At 40.6% G+C, this 21715-nt stretch overlaps 1 protein-coding gene across 1 annotated transcript in view; it reads right to left on the minus strand.

Moving 5' to 3' along the window:
- ano2b (anoctamin 2b) overlaps positions 1-21715 on the minus strand; it is a 119438-nt gene that overhangs the window by 72614 nt on the left and 25109 nt on the right. Inside the window, exons 5-11 of the mRNA XM_050036193.1 lie at positions 10724-10822; positions 9296-9447; positions 8538-8592; positions 8393-8444; positions 4762-4817; positions 3133-3180; positions 2233-2297 (exon numbers count right to left, since the gene is read on the minus strand). Coding sequence (XP_049892150.1) covers positions 2233-2297; positions 3133-3180; positions 4762-4817; positions 8393-8444; positions 8538-8592; positions 9296-9447; positions 10724-10822 — 527 coding nt within the window. The remainder of the gene's footprint in view (positions 1-2232; positions 2298-3132; positions 3181-4761; positions 4818-8392; positions 8445-8537; positions 8593-9295; positions 9448-10723; positions 10823-21715) is intronic.

Raw genomic sequence — 21715 nt, forward strand, 5'->3', positions numbered from 1 at the left:
ACATAAACATTATACCTTCTAAACATCAGCTTATTAGCATCATGATATTAGCATTTAGCTAATTTAAGCATTATCTGGCAACAAAGATGCCTGCAAGATGCACAACAAGTTTCCCTGTGGTTCGTGTTTTCTAATACAATGGGCATGCAGTGCATAGTGAGCGATTTCGGACACAGGATATATGAACATTGAAAGTTTTTGGGTCGGGATGGAAAGATGGAATCCCCAGAGAGGGAATTCCATTGAGTTGAGCTAGAAAGGAAGTCCTTCACGGCTAGCATGAAGAAGAGGTATGATTATTGTGATTAAGAACTCTCTCAATGTACAAATGAGCATGTACATATACTTGGGGTGTTGGGGTGTGCACGTAGTTGTGCTGTGATGCAGAGTTGAATGTAATGTCAAACAATTTGTAGATTTCAAAGGTCAAATCCTTAGGGTTGGGTACCGTTCATAATTGAACCGATACGGTACCGGTACCGGTATCTGGAATTTGGTACTGGTACCAAACGGTACCTTATTTCGGTACTTTTTAACCCTATGGACCCTAGGCCTTTTTGGGGTATTTGTACTGCCTTTACTTTTAAGCTCATATCACAGTCATTATAAAGGCTACATACACATGCTATATCTTGTTTTTTTTTTCAGGACAATCTGGGCTAACCATTTCATGTTCTTCTATGTGCCTGTATTTTATATTAATTTGAAAAAAATGAAAAAAACAAATCTGTGTGACTAAATTCTTACATTTTTACATGTATCTCAGCATAGCAAGTTGGAAGTTGACATATTCTACCATATATGAAGAGGGGAGACTCTCTGGAATCTGGCAATATAAGTACCATGATGCTGGGACATTCTGTCACTTCACAGTTGTCCAAAACATGTGGTTTGTGCCAGGCGGACATGATTGCCAGTATTTTTTCATTATTGCAAGAAATTCCATTGACTCATTCACAAGCCAAAAATGTGTTTTATCTGAAAAAAACATGCAATATTTACATCTAAGATCATAGATAAATAGTCAACCAAGTGCAATGATGTCCTCCAAGATAATATTTGTTTTTCAGTTTCAGTTATATATTGGGGAGACATTTTGGGCATTGGTGGGGGGGCACGTGTCCCCCTCAATGTATATGGTGACTACGGCCCTGTCAGCATGCATTAGGCTGCAGTTGTCTGGGTGCGCAAAGGTGAAGTGGCTGGTCTTGTCATACAAAGTTTGATGGAGTGTCAACTGGACAATATGGAGATATTTGCATCTTGAAAGCCGGACTACAAATGTGGATAGACAGGGAGAAACACACGCAAGCCTAAGACGTGGTAAGATACGATATTCCTCACTATATGAAGTGACTGATAACAAGATCTGTATAATGGATTGTAAAGAAATTCGTCAGGTTTTTATTTTGTAGACAATTGATCTGTATTTATAGCGTGATGGGATGACAGCACAATGATGTGTGTGGTCCTGCGCTTTCATGTGATATGCGTGGCATTTCTGTGCGAGCCTGCGTTCGCGAGTAATCCATCCAAGAGTAATGTGTGTGCAAAGCTGTATGAAAGCTCTGTTATACATCATTTTATTGTAATTTTTCGCTGTGAAAACATTGGATTACCGACAAGTGCTTGGCCTTGTCGGAAAGCTACAATTCTGCTGTTTCCGCTGATATGCGTGGCTTCTCGCTATGACGCACGGTCGCGGAGAAAATCCACAGAGAAGAACGGGTGTGAATTTGGACGCACTATGCGTCGTTCGGGCCCATAGTCTAAACTTATCAGTTTCAACATTGTATTGAGAACATTTAGGAACAGTGCTGCACGTTAACTTTTGTCTGCACATTGTTTTTGTCGCCATTGTTGCTGAGTCTGAGGTGCGATTCATGCGCTCTTGCTCCGCCTCCACCTCAGGTACCGAAATTTGGCACAGTTTCATTTTAAGTGAATCGGTACTAGGTAGTACCGACATGAATCGGTACCAAGTACAAAAAGTACCGAGTTTCGGTACCCAACCCTACAAATCCTACCAAATAACAAAAGTCTGTTAGTGATCTACAACAACCATGATGCACTGCAACATCTGCACAGCTGTGGCAATGTGTCTTTCCCTAATCAAATACAAGAAGTCTTTCACAGTTATCTTGAGTTGCAAATGAAACAAAAACATTTAAGCTACAAATAATGAGTCACTGGTGTGCTTTTCCACATTTAGGAGCTGTGTGGTCTCATTACCTGACGAGATCAATGGGCTGGTACTTGTAAAAGGCTGAGTATCTGGCCCACTCCTCATGCAGAGTCTGACAAACAGACAGGAAAGAGTCAGTGTGGGTGGATGTTGTCATGTTGTATGTTTACTAGTTTACTAGCTAATCAACAAACAATCCTCAGAGGCAAAGCTGATCTGGAGGCAGAAATAATCTGATAGGCTGAGCTAAACCTCAGTGGATAAAGTCAAAGAACTGTTTAAGAAACATTATGCCAAAGCCAAGAGTAAAAGAGTAAAGGAAGAGGAAGATGATATGATGAAGCCTGACACTCTTGATGCTGAAGGGATATCACAATAAATGATCTGGTTTAAATGTCCAAAACATGAATGTCATGATGATTACTGAATGGAAAAAGAAGAAGCCGCTATTTATACTTTTCATTCAGATTTAGATTGAGGTTGTTTTTTGCTAACATACACTCCAAAAATAGTTTGCTTTGCTCCGTCCTTTGAAATTCAAGTCGTCAATGAAGTTTTTTTCTTGCCTTTAGCACAGCTCTGCCTCTGAGAAATGTTTACCGAACTTAAACTCCAATCTGTGACAGTGTTACACAGATGGGAAGGAGGAACAATCTCAAAAAAGAAAACAGGAGAAAAGATAGAAGATGACGATCGCGTTCATGAAACTATGAGCAGCAGTTTCAAAGGTCTTGTGCAGTACACTTTTAGATGACATTTTGTCTAATAGCACACTAAATGGCCCCAGTACTGTATCACATTAGCAAGGTCACTTTCTCAAGAACTAGAGCAGGGGTAGTCTTTTTGTAGTTTTTCATTAGACAGACGAATGGAGAGGAAGAGGAAGAGAAGCAGAGGGAAGAAAGGAGAGCAGAGGAAGAGAGTAAGAATGAGAGGAGTCGGCGTACCTGTCTGTCATTCCTCTCCTCAAGGTGTCCGATGACCTTATAGTCACCCTGAGGAACGAGAAGAGAGCGTGAAAAACATGAGTGTACACAGGCATAATAAACAGAGAGATCTAGAACAGAGAGTGTTGCACTCAATTACTCACGCAAACATTTAGAAATACACACATTAACACAGTCACACACATAAATACTATAATCATAATAATAATAATACGAATATTTTTTTTAGCATGTTAACTATTACCCTTGTATGCTGAGTTAACTTCTAGGACTGATTTCCTGCCTGCAGTGGTTGAAGTTTATTGAAAAGGAAAATCAGCCTTTAGAGACTAAAGTGTGACTTCAATATTCTTGAACCTGGACCTGTTTTCATGTTTCTGTGTCTCAGTGAAAAATGGAGACAACAATTTTTTTAAATTGGTCCAGCACTCAGTGAGACAAACAGACTGCAATGTATCCTCTTGGGCCAATTATGCCCTGTCAATTTACATCCACTCAAAGAGCTTGTTTTTGCCACTGACATGCTCAAGTTGTTATTTTAAGAGTCTGACAACATTATGGAAAAGGTCCCTACAGAGATAAACCTTTTAGTTAAGGGGTAAGATCCTTTTAACTCCCTTCTTTAACCAGAAACAGCTCCAAAATCTCTATTCCCAAACTCACCAGACTCCATTTAAATAAATAGTAATTTTAGTGTGTATAGAGCCAGCGTATTTTCACATGTAACCGGGTGAATTAAGGGTTTATTTCAACCAAACCAGAGTTGGTGATTGTCAGAACAGTGGGTAGACAAACCAAGATGGCTTTTCAGTTTTATTTTGTTTCTTTCGACTTTGAATGAAGTGTGTTACACAATAATAAAATCAGTCTCTTATCTCAATGGAATCTGGTGGGTTTGGAGATGGCGATTTCTGGTTAAACAAAAAGGATCTCTCTCTCTCTTTACCAAAAATGTCTATCTCTGTAGGGATCCTTTCCATAATGTTTTCAGACACTTAAAATGAAAATCTGAGCCTGTCAGTGTCAAAAACAAGCGTTCTTGGTGAATGTAAACTGATGGTGCATAAATACCCCGAGTGATTACACTGAAGCCTCTTTTGCTCCAGGCCTCTCACTCAATACTGGGCCAGTTTCAAAAACTGTTGTTCCCATAAGTCACGTAGACACAAACACATGGGAAAATAGGGTCCAGGCTGAAAAAAAAAAGCTACCCTTTAAGATTTGCTACGAACAGGAAATACATTGCAAAAGTGTATCTCTAACTTTTCCTATTTTGTGTATCGCATCATAACATGTTCGTGAAGTTGAGAGCAGATTGCTCTGAGACATGTTCCTTATTTGTGCTTCCAATGTTCTTGTAAATTGCTTCAACATTTGTGTCAGCTGCTGAAAATCTGAACTTGATCTTTCCTTGGATTCTTATTTTTGGCCACACAGCTAAACAAACTCTACAATACCTGCTAGCTGAAAAAAAATATAATGTAACCAGTTTGACAAAAATGAGATGCAATAACGCTTTCACTTTTATTTCTTTATCCATAAAGTTTCCATTCTCTGCAAATTGAATGCTGTGGTGAAATAAATTGAAACCAATGGCCGTCTACTGGGAATTCAAGGCTTCACACTTACGTCGTGAAGAGGGAAGGCAGCGTCATACACGCCTTTAGCTATCAATGTGCTGATGCCTGGAAAGGAGAGAGACACAGAGACAACCCCAAGGGAGTATTTAAACATCACTTTAAGGTGCTTTTCTCCTTCAGCCTTGTCATCTGAATCATCATTGAATTCTTAATACCCCTTTCATGCAAATCACGTTCTGTATCCACTGGAGAGAAGTCACGGTCGAAAACAACTCTTGTCTTCAGTAGTGGCTTGGGCTGAAGATTGAGTTTTAAACCATAAATCAAAGCAGATGGTGAAGTAATAGTGTCATTAAGGAGAGGGTTTACACCAAATGTGCTCCAAGATGTGGCATGAAATAAAGTGGTAGCCATTATAAAAGAGCACCTCCTGTTATTTATCTCACATCTAGTACTGCTCTCAGCTCTGCTCTTTTGAAATCTTATTGATTCCTGAAGATGATTTTTTTTTTTTTTTTACAAGTTTAGAGTCAGTGTTGGCAGCAAATTTTCCCAGTTATATACTTCTATAATCCCCAATTCCGAAAGCAAGTTCTCCTGAATTCACACCAACCACAGAGACTAAAATTCAGCTGCTGTGTGTTAAAAAGTGGCCTTTGCACCCCAGCTGTGTCTGATGTGGCATCAGGCCACACCCTGCAGCCTGCATCATTTTAACTCTGCTCTTCAGTGTCAGGCAGACTGGCATTAGGGTTACGTAGGTACCCGCTTTTAGTCTTTGGAAAATTTCATGTGGGAAGTGATGGCCTGACCTGTGAATGTCAGGACCGACACTGACATCAGATGACCTGGCACTCGCTACTGGCTCTTTCATCAAAGTCATTAATCAATTAATTATCACTGCCTCAAAGGGGGGACTGGGAACTACGCAGTGATTAGCTGTGCTATTAATGAAACTCACGACCAACACACACACTTACACACACATACAAATGCATGAATGCACACTCAGCCAGCTAGATACAACCACAACTCCCAGAGGCCCCTGCTTCAATCTCTGCCTGACCCAGGAAGTGTGACCCACTTGTAGAGGAGATGGAGGAGGGCAACAGAGACATGAAGAGTGGGCTCTGTGTGTGTGATAAAAAATTATACACCCAAAAATGAAGAGCAAAGAGAAAATAGAGGTTAAAGAGATGCAACTCGCATTTCTCTCCCCATCCTCCCCTGCAGCACCATCAGTACCCTCTGGCTAAGACCTTCTGCTGTGATGGGAACGCCAACCAGACATATGGTGGACACTGGAAATGAAAGGGGTGTCAGCTCGATGCTATATGGGACTGATGGGTCTCACACATGCATAAACAGCTGCTATTTGCATGTCATAAAAATCTACATACATATAAATGAAACACCTGCATTAGCATGAATGCAGACTTTGCTGAAAGTCTTGAGATCTAGAGTCATAAACAACTGACACCACTGCTGAAGTTAATCATCCCAGTGGACGTCTGCAGTTTAAAGTGTTAATAAGTGAAGCCACTTTCTAGGAACAGCCCCGTTTGAACAAAGTGTTGCTGCAGTACAAAGCCCAGACAGAACAAATTAGGGTTAAAAAGATGTTGTCCACATCCAGTTACGCAATCGTCGCACTCCTTGTTTGGGTCACCAGCTGCGCTTCACTTCACTTCACCTCCCCAATGACCTCCTGGCGGACATATCACTATCACCTCCCAGCTCACCTGTAGTCTATCAAAGTCCAGACGTGTTTGAGAGTCACAACACCACCTTGAGCTGACAGCTGACTTCACCCTGCAGTGTCTCAGCCAAACATGTTACACAAGTCGTCCACTGCACCTGGTTTTACTTTCTTATCTCACCCCTAAAAAGGGACAATACACCTTTTACTCAAGCTGCTGCTTATTCTCTGTGATTTCACTTATTACCATACCTGGTGCTGGGATTTACTGATTGGTTTTACAGCACAAACCCCCAGTTTCAGGCAGGACTGGGCAATGTATCAATATATATATTGATATTGTTATCTGAGACCAAAGCCAAGGTATGACAAGTAACATGACGTCAAGGACACACTACGCTATTGGAAACGGCTCTCATGCACATTCACAACATCTAATGTTTGCAGGTAAGGCACAACTTGCAGATAACAGTGAAAAACAGCTTTCATCGTATCTACCTTGGTGCTTATTTGAGCACAGCTGACAGAGAGTGGAGGTCTAATTATCATGGGTAATCGGTTTAAACTTTACAGAAAATAAAGAAACACATTGTATTAAATGCTACTTTTAGTAGCAGCAACCAAGGGGTGTTCAAAACATAGCAAAACAAAAGAAAAATGTGGACAAAATAGGCAATTAACTGTAGTTTCAAAGGCCCAACCACGCAGGCTGATTTCAGTCTTCAGTAACATGTTTGAATTCATTTGATGCAGGAAAACAAACACCTAAAATCACAGGTATCATTTGTATAGGCTGTTGAGCATTTATCTAAAGCAGCTGGGCAAAATACTTCCGTAACACACTGTTAACAATCATAGAGGAACAAATAAGTTACTCACTGACACTCAGATTTACTAACGGGCATATTATGGACCCGTTACGCATAAGTAATTCATAGCGCAATCACAAACGCACACAGACAAGCAAACACTCAAAATGTGAAATATTAATAGGCTACGTCTATATTTGCCCAGAGGAGATTTGTTGAGCATTAATGATCTAATTTAAGGTGATACAAGTGATATTAGGATCTTATTTTAATCCTTTTTTTTTGCCATACACAATTGATGCCTATGGACTAGATATCATTTTAGATTTTGGATACCATAACATTGTAAGTGTAGTCTTTTCTTGGTTTTAAAGGCTGCATTACAGTAAAAATATGTAATAGTCTGCACTTACCAGACTGTTCTTTTATTTGTCTTTACCCACTTAGTCATTATATCCACATTACTTATGGTTATTCATGAAAAATCTCATTGTGTAAATACTATTTAAGGCACCAAAAGTCAACCCTAAAATATAGCAGAAAAATCAATATTGAGGCATTTCATCAAAAATATCTTGGTATTTGATTTTTTCCATATCATCCAGTCCTGTTTTTGAAAGAGTACAACCTCATAATGACTGGCATTTTCAAAAGAACGTATGTATCACAGATCGGTATCACAACACATCCACTACAAAGGTTCATAAAGCATTTCTATAAAGGCAAACCAGGTTTCGCTCTAGTATTGTGATTCATGAACTCTTCATTGGACCTCTGCTCTTTATAGTGAGGAATCTCCAAAATTTGATGTTGCTGTTTTTAATCAATTACAGGCCAGCATACTTCAAGAGGATGAGATGGGTGGGCAGAGGAAGTTTCACATTGTGTTGCTGCAATTCCTGGCGCTTGCCAACAGAGGTGGATAGACTCATCAATTGTTTAGTGCACCATCTTTGACTAGGACCAACATAACGGAAAAATCATTTACATTTGGCAGATGCTTATGCCTGCAGCAAGTATATTAGATCCAGAATTGAATCCACCTACTTCCATTCATCTAATCACTGACCAAGCCAAAGTGTACCAATCAATGTGAAGAATGCATGGTGCTAGAAAAGACTGCATATATTTATCAGACACACACAAACACATGAACTGTTTGGTATCCTCACCTATGGTTTGACAGGTCCGTACACACACCGTCCGTCTCAGGATCTCATATACCTAAGACAGATGCAAGAATATCAGACTGGAGATACGGGCTAATCCTGGACAAACATTAAGGAGAATCACACTTAAATCTGAATATATACTTACTATTCGGCCCCTTGTGGCATTGTCAAAGAATGTGTCTTTAGATGTGATGTTGTACCTGAAAGAAACAGACAATGAATACAAATCTGTAGGTGTGCATTTTCTGTGTGTACATCTTTACATCCTTCTATCTATATAGTGTATAGCATGCAAACATACACAGCTTTTTTTTAATGAAATTTTTAGGTTAACTGGGATCCTATCAGTCAACTCAACCCATTAATTGATCAGAAGAAGACCAAAAACTAAAATGTCTGCCAAGTAGATGACTGTGTCTGATGAAATACTGTATACTATACTATCAGAGCTTCTTAAATTTAAAATATACTCTCTAAAACTCTAGGCTAACACTGTGCATTAATTTAAACCATGATTTAAAATAGAAAAAGAACACAAAAGAACAAGTTTTAGCCAAATATCATAAATACTCTCATTGTGTCAAGAGTTGTTACAGAATCTTATTTTCTTCAATAGCACGGGCTACCCACCATCCCTCAGTAAGTCATAGGAATCAAGGTTAGCATGGCCACTTACACTAAGGTTTTAGAACTTCATAGTGTACTTCAAAGTGTTGGCACAGACTACAGGAGCAAGTATGGGACCAAGAGAATCTATCAAAAACGTGTATTCCTTTATAGTGAGCCTTTGTAACTTTGTAGTCTTGTTTTAAAATCAGCTGACTTCTGTTTATCTCTGGTTTCTAATATTAAAGGAGGGCATGGTACGGTGTGTGTGTGTGTGTGTGTGTGTGTGTCTCTCACAGGTGAAGTTTGTCTCTGGAGAAGCAGTGTGTGAGAAATTTGGTGCGATCATGGTCCTGGTGTGGTACTTTAGGCTGGAAAGGTTGGTTCATCTTCCTCCACATTGTAGTCATACTGGACCCAAAGCCACTTTCCTCTTTAAGTTCATAACTCTGATGAAACACATAACACAAAAAGAGTCAGACAGTTACGCTTGTTGGACACTTGGGGCATAAGTGTCTTCCAGTCCTGAAGATGACAACATTAACACTGGTTGGTAAAAATGAAATATCAGTGTCTCTGTACGATTGTTGATTAAATTTGGTGAGAAAGACTAACACAGAAACACAATGGGTCCTTTTCATTGATGGCAATTCATGCTTCCTTACATCCTCTCACCTCCCCTGTCCCAGAAATCATTCCCCCTCCACATCATGGAGGATCTTTCAATCCCTTAAATGCACCTACACGGCAGTCTTTTATCAAGTGGCATTATGTATAAATGCCCCACCTCCACATGTGGCACAGTAACTGATGTCACTTAAAGGCCAAGACACATCAAACAGACTTCAAGGAACAGGTAACGATGACGGCCCCCTGCTGTGTCGTCTGTGTCTCCTCCTGTGTCTCAGCCAAAAAGTTGCACATAAACACACCACAAAGACTACAGACAACAGCCAACCAGCATGCACGATCTGCGTCTGCCTGAGAGCAAATAAGTCTTCACACCAGCAGATGGCAGTCGTCTGTAATCGCCATTCAAAAAGGCAAAGCAGACAACCGTCTTGACGCTAGATAGCCAGTTAGCACATTAACAACATAATCCAGTATTGAAACAACAGAGGATATTTACCGTGTGCCAGTGAACAATATCACAAACCATCACAAACCATTTTTCTGAAGAGCTCAATGGCTAAAGAACAATATTCTTACCTTACGTAACAAGTTTGTTTCAGTCTCACTCCCTCTCCACTTTAGCTCTTTGTTTACTTTCCTCACTTCTTTTCTTCTTGTGCACTGAGCTAAACTGCCAATCAGTGATTTCATTCACCGACAGGCTCTGTCATCTCTGTTGCCAATTCAGCATAGTGAATCGGCAAAAAAAGCCAATGTGCACCAACGAGGGGCAACAGCATTACACAGCACACCAACTAGGGCAACAGATGCTTACTGACAGCCCATCACTGACCGACAGCCGACTGTCGACTTGGTGTGTCAGGACCTAAAGACTGATGCTATGGAACCAAGGATTTCTCATTTGGCAGCTTCAGCTCCTCTATCGTGACGTCAATTCCTTGCGTCTCTCTATTACATCCTCACTGGCAGGAGCTAAGACACGAGGAAGAGACACGAGTAAGGGAAGCGAGGAGACATGGTAGCATAATGAAAAGGACCCCCTGTCTGTGTCCACTGACTGCTGAGAAAATCAAAACAGATCTGAGGTCTCACCGTCTTAGTGGGAACTTTAATCTTGAGAAACTCAGCCTCTCGACACAGTACCGGCCAGGGCGCATGGAGACGAGTGAAGCTGGGGCCGTGGGTCTTTAACTGAAAAACAAACAAGACTTCATGTTAAGATATGATATGATGTTAATGAATTGTATGGAGTCTGGAATCTTCAGGAACAGAAAAATAAACATGTCTTCCTAGTTATTTGGTCAGATTCAGTGGATACAAGTCCATTTCATCTTTCAGTTTGTTTCACTCATGTTAATGCACAACAATCAGATACACAGCAACACAACTCTATTACCTTTTTCTTTACATGATTTCCAGTTCATCCTCCATCATTACACACACTCTTTCAATATAAACTCAATCTATAGACAGTGAAACTATTTCATCCTCTTTTCAACTAGCAAAAACCATAAACTTAGTTTTGTTCATATTTAAAGATAACTTACTTTTAATCAATACACCATTTAAATTTGACCATTTCATTTCTAATGCTTCCTGATAAAACTTTGAAACATCTCCTGAGCAAAAAAAAAAAAAAAAGTTTCATCTGCAAACAACACAGCCTGCAACTTAACATTTCACGTATGTCATTGAAATACAAAATAAAAAGTTTAGGCCCCGGAATCAAGCCTTGTGGGACTCCACAATCAATCTTCAATAATTCAGATGTATCACCAGCAAACTATTCATATTGTTGTCTGTTATCTAAATAGCTGCTTAACCAGTACACTCCTCTCACCCCATATGTATGTCATTTAAAATTTAAGATGGTATGATCCATAGTGTCAAATGCTTTCCTCAGATCAATAAATACCCCAATTGTGTATTTCTTCCTTTCTATCGCTGTTGTAATTTCCTGTTATTTTCATTAATGTTAAAGCTGTAGATTGATTTGTCCGAAAGCTGTACAGACTCTCACTCAACAAATGATTTTTTTAAATGAATGCAATATGTATGTCCGCAGGCCACATCTGACCAACAATAGGGGCCATATGGTGGCCTGCCAACCATATTGTAATTCACAAAAAATAAATACATTTATAACTTGATTCACACTGGGGAGGATCCCTTATTACTTATATATTTATATTACTAATGTTTGATTATTAACTTACCCCTGGCCTCCTGGCATTATGAAAAAGTGGCCCCTAGGCAACGCAAGTTGAGTATCCCTGGTCTAGATGCTCGAGAGCTGCAAATGGGTCATATTGTTTCTTTAAATTGATCCCAACAAGACACAAGGCACTCAGTCATCCAAAGTTTTCTTTTTTTATACGGCAAACTTTTATGTTTTGGGAAATATATAACCAGATTGCTTGGCTGAAGCTACCTGCTGGCTTACCAGGCCATCTGTCAGTACTGCTTTGCAATCCAATATAGTTGACAGACCTCAGTGTGTGCTGCACTTGCCTCTCAACTGCTTTTGCCTCCAGACCTTTAAAACTGGCCTCTGGTGCTGCAACATTTCAGATTACACAATATTCCACACTCTATGTAAGACTTCACATCTGAACCAGTCACAACCAATCCCTGCCTTCAACCTGACCCACTGAAACACTTTGGCTGACCAGTTTGGCCAGCAGCATTACTGGTATCTATAAAAGATGGATGTAGGCTCTGTTCCTTAAGCAAAGCCTGGAGCTGTTTTCCTCGCCGGTTTGCTGTTGCAGCCTGTTCCTGACACATTGCATGCTTTTCATGCTCCTATCATCATCCCCACCTAACACATATAATGTATTTACTGTATGTCAAATAAAATCCAGACTCATCTAGCGTGTTCTGCAAATGAATCATGGTCCAGTGCCCACACTGTAATTATTATTTAGCATTAAGATGCATTAGGAAATTTTGATAATTAGCAGCTCCAAATAGCATCAAAGGGTAGGTGATTGAATTATGAACATTAATGCATTAACAAACCCACTTCTGCCTCTCTGCAGTTGACTAAGGAGAACAGAAATAAATAACAAAGCGCTAATTGTGAGCAGCAGTGAAAACAGTTCCTCCAAAATCATAATGGAGCTGGTGGTGGTGTGAGCGAGAGTGTAACCAGAAATGAAAGCGAGCCAGCAGGGGACGACAGCCAGGTAACCTTACCCTCCTCAGACCCCCATCAGCTTCTGCGAGAGGGGGGGGGAGGGGTGAAAAGAGAAAGGTGGCATGGCAAATGATGGAAACCTGAAACGATTCCCTTTCTCCTCTCTCGACTCCTACTCTCCTGAGATCTTTCACTCCCCCTCACAACCCGCCCTCCTCACATATATTACTGTACCTTCTGCTACCCGCTAGACACAGTTTCACTGACTGATTGACTGACTGGCTGACTCACTGACTGTCACTCTTCCTCCTCTTATATTTCATTATCTTCTCCCTCACTCACATCCACACTGTCCTTTGTCCAACTTGGGGACACAGAGGAGCAAAAAGCCACCTGACCTGTTCATACATATGGATATCCATGAGACATGTTTGCAGCTAACCTAAATGTTTGTTTTAACATTTTTAACTTGGACTAAAAGTCTACAGTGTAGAACTTTAAAATCAACTGAAGAAGCTCAATGATGCATGAAGGTAGTAACCTGATAATGACACTGAACTGCTATGGTTTCACCTCATTTATTTAGACTGATATTGTGTTCATGTCAGCTGTTATTTTTGTCCTAACTAATTAGTGTTAGCGCAGAACCAGCAAGAGTGAGTTATTTATCCCAAGGATGTCGTTTCAAGTCAACAGGGAAGATTCTTGCATTAACTAGCATCACCCCAGACATTTTGATGAAGATGTGAGCAGCAATTGGGGTTGAGCAACATATTTATTACATTAGAGATACATGAAGTTATTTAAAGACAAACTAAATGTATGTTTCAACTCAAGGATAACTGCACCCAGTCTAATAATACTGTTAGTACTGCCAGCAGTCGGTAACAGCTTTGTGCAGCCATGATGTAGCGTAGCACTTTAGTACCATGGCTGTGGTCACAAATAGAACAGACCACACCCAGCTGTGTTGTTGAGTGTGGTCAGAGGTTCAAGGCAGTTACACCTTTCAATCCACGGAGTCCAGTGCATCTATGTTTTTCCTCCCTCCAAAATCTATTGTGTTAGCAAGGATTCGGACCAAAAACAGCCTTGAGTTAAAACAACACAACTGTCAGGGCGTGTCAAAGGTAAAGTTAAAGGCACCAGTGAGACAATAAAATAGGATTCAGGAAGTCCAGTTGGAGTGAAAAATTAATACTTTATCGGTCGCCAAGACGGTGCAAAATAATTTGTAATACTGACAGACAGGATTTTGCAACTTTTGGAAGTTATTTTATTTGTCATCAGGACAATTACAAGGTAAACAGTAGAAATGCAGTGCGCATATAACGGCTTGACTATATGGAGAAAATGAAATATAACAATATTTTTAACAATATCGATATTGCAACAATATTGTAGTGTCAACTATCGGTGCTTCCAAAGTAATAATAATTTGAAGATTTCTCGACTTAATGACATTTATGCTCATTGCTGTAAGTGCAATAAACCCTTGGCCAATAAAAAGCCAATACTTTATTAAACCTTTGAAACCTGGAACAACATCAGTTTTCTTGTGCTGCTTTCAGAAAGGAATCAAGCTCAGGTTTCAAAGGGTTAATACACGTGTTCAACAAGCATAAACACGTGGAAAGCAATGTTTTTATCTGCTGCATCCGCAGTAACTCATCCACCGCCACTACTGTCATGTTTTACACAAACTCAACGTGCTAGCTCAGCTAAAAGCAAATTGTTAAAAATAAGCTAAAACAAAAGCTGTCTGCATGTAGACTGATTATCTTAGTCTGCCACGCATCTTACAATTTACCAGCAGTATCTGCAGGCAGTGAATCACCTCAGCAGCAAAGGGAAGTGAAGGGAGGACAGGAGGAGGAATGACTGATTCGGACTGATGTCTGTGTTCTTCACTCTGTCTAAACTTCACTCACTATTTGTTATGTCAGGAATATCATTCATTTTATTGACAATTTAGATTTATTTCCAGTGAGATACTGAGTTTGTGTAATGACTTTGCTGTTGTAAACATTACTGTTGCTGCTCTAGAAACAACATTTAGATATATTTAAAAATTCAATAATTCTGTTATTATTTAGTAGGGGGGAAAAAAAATTACAGTAGCAATGAAGAACCTAACCAATATGGAGTACCAAGAAGAGTAGTATCAATAAAACCCTAACAATAGTCATCCCTAATCACCAGTAATGTGGATATGATGACTGAGTGGGTAAAGGCAGATAACAGAGAAGCTAAAACAGTCCATTAAGTTCAGAAAATGACCGTTAAACTTCAATTAATAGCCCAGGCTATTATTCGCTTAAATCACTGAACTCAGTGGGCCTATATCTGGGACAGGCCTTTAATTCCTTTCACACAAAACGGTTGATCAGCAAACATCAGGAAATACAGTCTAACTATTTAAACCAGTATGGCTACTATAAGCTTCAGGTAATATATCAATTATGAATCAGTCATTTGATCATCGACAGACAGCACATCAGAGAGTGTTACGGCACTCTTAGCTGCTTGGCAACCAGATCAGGTGTCTAATTAAAGACAGGCGTTTATCTGTCAAAATGTGCAGCCACACTGGGCCAGTAAAAAGGACTGGGCGTTTAATTGGGACTATGCTTTTAATTAAGTTTTACAGTACATCATGGTACTGTAATACAGCCTTTAAAACCCCCAAAAAGACAACACTTACAGTATTACAATATCCAAACTCTAAGACAATAGCTATTCTCTTATCACCATGTCGATATCATATCAATATACTGCCCTGCCCTAGTTCACATTACAAAGTTTTTACCAGTAAGATCTGACCTGGTGACTCTAGAAGTAAATTTGCAGAGTAGGAAACTGATAGCTGACTTCAGGAGCTTATTGCACTGTCACAAAAATTAAAAAATCAGCACTGATTCATTGACATTATGTTCAAATGCTACAGCGACTTCATCCTTTTACTTCCACATCTACACCTCGCTCTCCTCCCTCACATACTTGTACCCACCTCCTACCAACATCCATTATTTTCTACCCACTTGCTCACATTAATTTCTCAGATCTCTCGCCCCCTTTTCCTTCCTCCTCCTTCCCCTCCTCGCCCTCCCCTCCCTCCTCCCTTATCGCTCCATCAAAAAGCAGGGGATATAAATACCTTTCAGCCTGGAGAAGGTTAATTAGTAGAGGGATTTCCAATTAGCTCTTTATCTCTGTAGGGGGGGTAACTAGGACGCAGCCAGGGGCGTTTTTGGATGGGAGGAGGGGGTGTGCATGGAATATGAGAAGGTGATCGGTTGGGTGATGTGATGGCTGGGAAGAGAGTGAAGTAGTGAGGAGTCAAGAGGAGTGTGAATGGTGCGAACGAGAGAAAGATAAAGACAGTGACGAAGGGTGATGGATCACACAGAGAAAGACTAATTAAGACAAAGAGAGAGCCACAAAGCAACACAAAGAGAAACACTGCGTGGCAGGTGGTTCTAAGTAGAAGTCATTGAATTGGGTTAAAGGCTGTGGGGGCGCTGACATTACAGGAGCTCCTAAAGACCTACAGGTGGTCGGATGTATGGATTAACCTGGATATACTGACTGTTGATGCATTCTGCAACTACAGGCTACAATTAAACATACATCTGAACTGATCATTTGTGTTGACTCACAACATGATGCAAAGCATTTCTTTTTGGTAGATTAATACCAATAGCAATAGCAAGCCACAGGTTTCTGCTGCTGAGCTATAACATAAGTTGCAGAACACCCTGAAAAGAAATGATTACATGACTCTTTTAGTCTACTTCAGAGTACCAAAAAGTAGACTGGGCTCATCCCTAATACATGGAGTTTAAAGTTGCCACAGTAAAAAAGTCAGGGTGTCCATTATCTTGAGTTTTTATGATCCTGTTGCTGTACTCAGACTTTTAAAAAGCAGCCTCAAAACTTAGTTTTCTGTCACCTTTCAACACTGTCTACTGCCTTTCAGAAGCTGAACAGTTAGTTGTTAATGGGTAAAATGTCTTACTTTATCTTATAACTGGAGCAATAGGGCACTCCTCTCCTCGCAAAGTCCAAGTATATGTAGGTATTGGAAAACGTGTCAGCCTGAAAACAGACTCACAACTTTTCATAGGCAGTAAGTGGCTTCACCCCAAGTTCATCCTGGGATAGACTTTAGCCACCCCTACGTATGGATGTATAGATTAGTGCAGAGATATTTATTAGAGGCCAGCCCAGAAATTAAACTTGTTGGGGGGAGACCAATTTTGAAATTCTGGGCAGAAAACAATGTTTAAAAAAACAATTTGGCTGACAGTCGATAACCAATAGTGATATCAATGTTTAATTTGTTTTTGTTGTTATTTATTTCCCCTTTTGTGCTTAGACACTTTAAAAAATAACTTAAAGGTAATTAAGCCCTTTTTTAAGCCACCTTTGAATGAACACAAATTCAATTTTAGGCTACAAATTTATGAAACAACCTTCAATATAACCAGGCACGGCACTACACCGGGGCTAGGGGGTGCTATAGCCCCGTCAAAAATCTGTGTAGCCCCAGTTAAGCCCCTCAAGCATTTTATTTTATATTTTATAATATATATTTTTAAGTTAAAAAACATTAGAAAGTTCACAAGTAGCCATTCTGTTCCAGTGCAATCCCCACTTGCATGTTTGTGCTGCGCCTGTACCCCATTGATTGGTGTAGGCTACCATAACCTGTGTGTGAGAGGTCAGAGGTGAGAGGGGAGGGGCGGGGGGAGTCTTTTGTTTATACTCGCGCATTAGGCTAAGGCTAGCTAGCCTGCAGTCCCTTGCAATGGATCGTTTTGTGTTTAAGAAAAAAAGAGTGCAGGTAGAAAATGAAGACCAAGACCCAGTCTCCCAGAGGGACAAAGAAGAAGAGGGAGTTTCGGAAAATGAATCTGAGAGAGGAACTCGTGAGCCAGCACCTGAAGGAGCTCCAGAGCAGTCCATCGCTGCTAGCTGCTCTACAGCCCCCGTTAGCTGCACTGCTGACACAGACACCGCTCCCTCTGATTTAAGCCAGTCACCTGTTGATGAACCAAGGCGGCCTCTTCTTCGGCGTTATCCAGCCACGAAAGTTGGACAGCAGGATCGCTACTTCAATCGTAGATGGTATGAGGATTACAAATGGCTGGAATATTCTATTTCTAAGGATCGTGTTTTTTGCTTTGCATGCCGCCACTTTCAACGTCCAGGAAACCATGGAGAGAAGGCAGCATTTACCCACGATGGCTACCAGAACTGGAAGAAGGCGACAAGTTCATTCAAGACACACAATGCTAGTGTGGAGCATAAATATGCTATGGCAGCATGGAATGAGTGGACTATTCAGAAAGAGTCTGGCTCAACAATATGTAATGCTCTGAGTCATGGACATGCAAAAGTAGTCCAAGAGAACAGAGAGTATATGAGAGCAGTTGTGGAGTCATTGCGTTTCACTGCATACCAGGGACTTTCACAGAGAGGAGACATAGAGAATGACACGGCTGTCAACCAGGGAAACTTCCTTGAACTTTTACAGATTATAGGCAAATTTGACAAAACAGTTGCACAGAAAATATCAGATAATCCAAGAAATGCGAAGCACACGCATCATGATATACAGAATGAAATACTGGACATTATGGCAAATATGATTAGGGATCAGATAAGTGGTGAAATACAAGATGCTGAAATATTTGCTTTGATGGTAGATGAAAGTAAGGACCTGAGTAAAACGGAACAAGTGTCTCTGGTGGTGCGCTACGTGAAAAATGATGAAGTTGTGGAAGAATTTCTCCATTTCACGCCAGCTGACGATTTAGATGCAGAGTCACTTTTTGCTACGATCAAAGACACTCTCAGTAAATGTAACATTGATCACACTGCCTGTATTGCTCAGTGTTATGACGGCGCTGCAGTAATGTCCGGTGTTCACAACGGGGTCCAAGAGAAATTCAGAGAAGAGTTCCCTCAGGCAATCTACATTCATTGCCATGCACACCACCTGAATCTTGTTTTGGTGGACTGTGTCAGGAATGTGAAGCCAGCGGGGGATTTTTTTGTTATCGTGCAAGACATGTACAAGTTTTTCTCAGGCTCATTTGTCCATGCCCATTTCATTAAGAAGCAAAGGGAACTTGAGCCCTCTCAGCAGCCCATTGAACTTAAGAAACTGTCTGATACGCGCTGGTCCTGCCAGTACTACTCGCTGTGGGCAGTGCAAAAAACCCTGCCTGCCATCATTGCAACCTTAAATGACATTAAGGCGCAACCAAATCCACGCAGATCCACTGATGCACAGTCATTAATCTCACTCATTGATGCTGAATTCATCCTCCATCTTATCCTGTTTGAGGATCTTTTTCGTACAGCAAAGTTCACGTCTGACACTCTACAGTCCCCCGATCTTTTGCTGGAGAGTGCCACCGACCTCGCGCACTCGGTCATCACGGGCCTAAAAGAAAAGCGCACAGAGGACTCTTGGAGAGCCATATGGAGCAAGGCAGAGGCCCTGTGTGCAAAGGTCGGTGTCGCAAAACCACCGCAGCTCCCACAAGAGAAGAGACAATCCCAACAGCCTCGCCATCTGCAGGACTATGTAGTTGAAGCTCCAATTCAAACAGAACATCCATCCATGTCCTCTCCGGATAAACTCCGAACATCCTCATTCTACCCTGTCATTGACCGACTAGTGAATGAAATGACACGACGATTTTCAACAGAAGCAGGTGCAGTTCTCATGGGCACGTCAGCCCTCAACCCCAAAAATGCCACATTCCTTGAGAAGGAGAGCCTTGAGCCCATGGCACAGTTGTATGGGATCAAAAAGGACAACCTGCTGGCCGAGGTACACCAAATGCGCCGGCTCTTGGAAAGAAAAAAAGAACAAGGTGAAACAGTCAGCAGCACACTGGAATTTCTGTCCATGCTTAAACCTTACAAAGACTCCTTTGAGGACATCTATAAACTTTTGCGCATATCTGTTACACTGCCTGTAACCTCCGCTTCATGTGAGCGCAGTTTTTCCTGCATGCGGCACGTAAAAACCTACCTGAGAAACAGAATGGCAAACCCTCGACTCAGCAACCTTGCCTGCCTGTCCATACACGCAGAAAGAACCAAGGCCCTGGATGTCCAGAAGATTTTAGACTCATTTGCACTTAACCACAACAACAGACGCATCGTCCTCCTTTAAAACAACTAAAGTGAGTTTTTTCCTGACTTTGCGATCATAGACTGGTTGTGATACATTTGATGTGATGTGATGTGACATTTAATGCATTACACTGTAACGAATGCACAGCAGGACGTGACATGTATTTTTGTTTGCAGTAGAAGAAATATAATCACCAACATTGTGATGAGCCAATTCATTTTACACTCTTTAAGTGTGCGCCCAGTTAACAGGCACAGGGTGTTTGCACTTCTCGTTGTGGCTTTGTAATTCCATTTTTGACCTTATGATGTTGTGATCCAAATCATTAGTGTGTGCAGTTTACAGCCTATGTTATTAATTTCATTATTCATTTAATTTCTGAAGTTATGATGTTGCGATCCGAATCATTAGACACAAGCTGTTTGCACTTCTCGTTGTGGCTGCACTTTGTAGCCTATGTTATTAATTTCACTATTAATTTAATTTCTTAAGTTATGATGTTGTGATCCGAAACAATATTGCCAATGCATAGTTGTTTGTTTTCATTAATTATGCATATGGAATAAATACACTTGCTGTCGCATTTTGGATGTATTGTCTGGTTATTGGCAGGCGCATGGGCGCTGTCCGGTGCTGAATCTGTCACCTTTGCACGTGAAACATTTTTGCCATTGCCTTGTGGTCACTTGTATTAGGCTTAACTATTTTGTTGAATATTCTTTGGCCAAATTCAGTTTAAACTACTTTTATATCGAACATGCTTGTGCTGTGCATCATAGCTGCTTTTATTGGAAAAAACAAGAACCTACTGAAGTCATGAAAATCAATTATTTTCTTAGCACCCCCACATATCGGTCAAGCTCCCCTTAGCACCGGGAGAGAAAAAATCCTGGCGCCATGCATGAATATAACCTTTCACACGAAAAGTATCTTTTAAAGAATAACTGCTTGAAAACCCTTTTTACTATATATCATTATTCCCTCTTTAATGTCTATTTTATATTGCTGTGAAAACATCAAATTTCTCCTTCAAACAGCTGTATTTATTCAAGTTTGTTGCCAAAAAACTACATTTTACAAGATTATATTGAACACATCATGAGGACGTTAGAATTTACCTTCGCCCAATATTCATTTTTACTGAATACAGCTGAACACATTTTAAGTTAATTCAATGCAAACTCGTGAGCTGTTAGTTGCAGCCACCTAGTGCTATAAGCTAACGTTAACTAGCGCTCCTCCTGCTCATTTTAACCAAGATTTGTTATTCAAATCTAGCATTATCAGGAATCAACAGGATGCGTCCTCTGATGCCACAATAGTAAGTTCACTGCATCCTTTTGTCCCAAAGGTGTCCTGCAGAAGATCTCCGTTCATCCCAAACACGTTTTCTAGTGTCCCATATTGCTTCTACTAGCCATCTCGTCACACAACAATAACATCAAAGAGCCCATTTAGCAAACAGTCATTGTATTCTTCTCTCTCATTAATTTACGTTCGTGGCCATTAGTCTCAAGCCCTGCTTTTTAGCCTGTGCAAAACTGATGTGACACAACAGAAAGACATCGGCTACTGCCGTCAGTGGATGTCATCTTATTTGCCAACAGGCTAATGGCAGTCAACATGGCAAATATCGCCCCAAACCGATGTTCAGCCGATAAATAAGTGCATCCCTAAAAATTGCCCTGGTTCTCTTGTCAGGAAGCCTGCGGGATTTTTCCATTGGATTTTGGACTATTGTAGATAATAAGCTAACATAATGTTCACAAATGAATACCACTTTTATGCT

Source organism: Epinephelus moara, chromosome 23, assembly GCF_006386435.1.
Source record: "Epinephelus moara isolate mb chromosome 23, YSFRI_EMoa_1.0, whole genome shotgun sequence".
NCBI lineage: Eukaryota > Metazoa > Chordata > Actinopteri > Perciformes > Serranidae > Epinephelus > Epinephelus moara.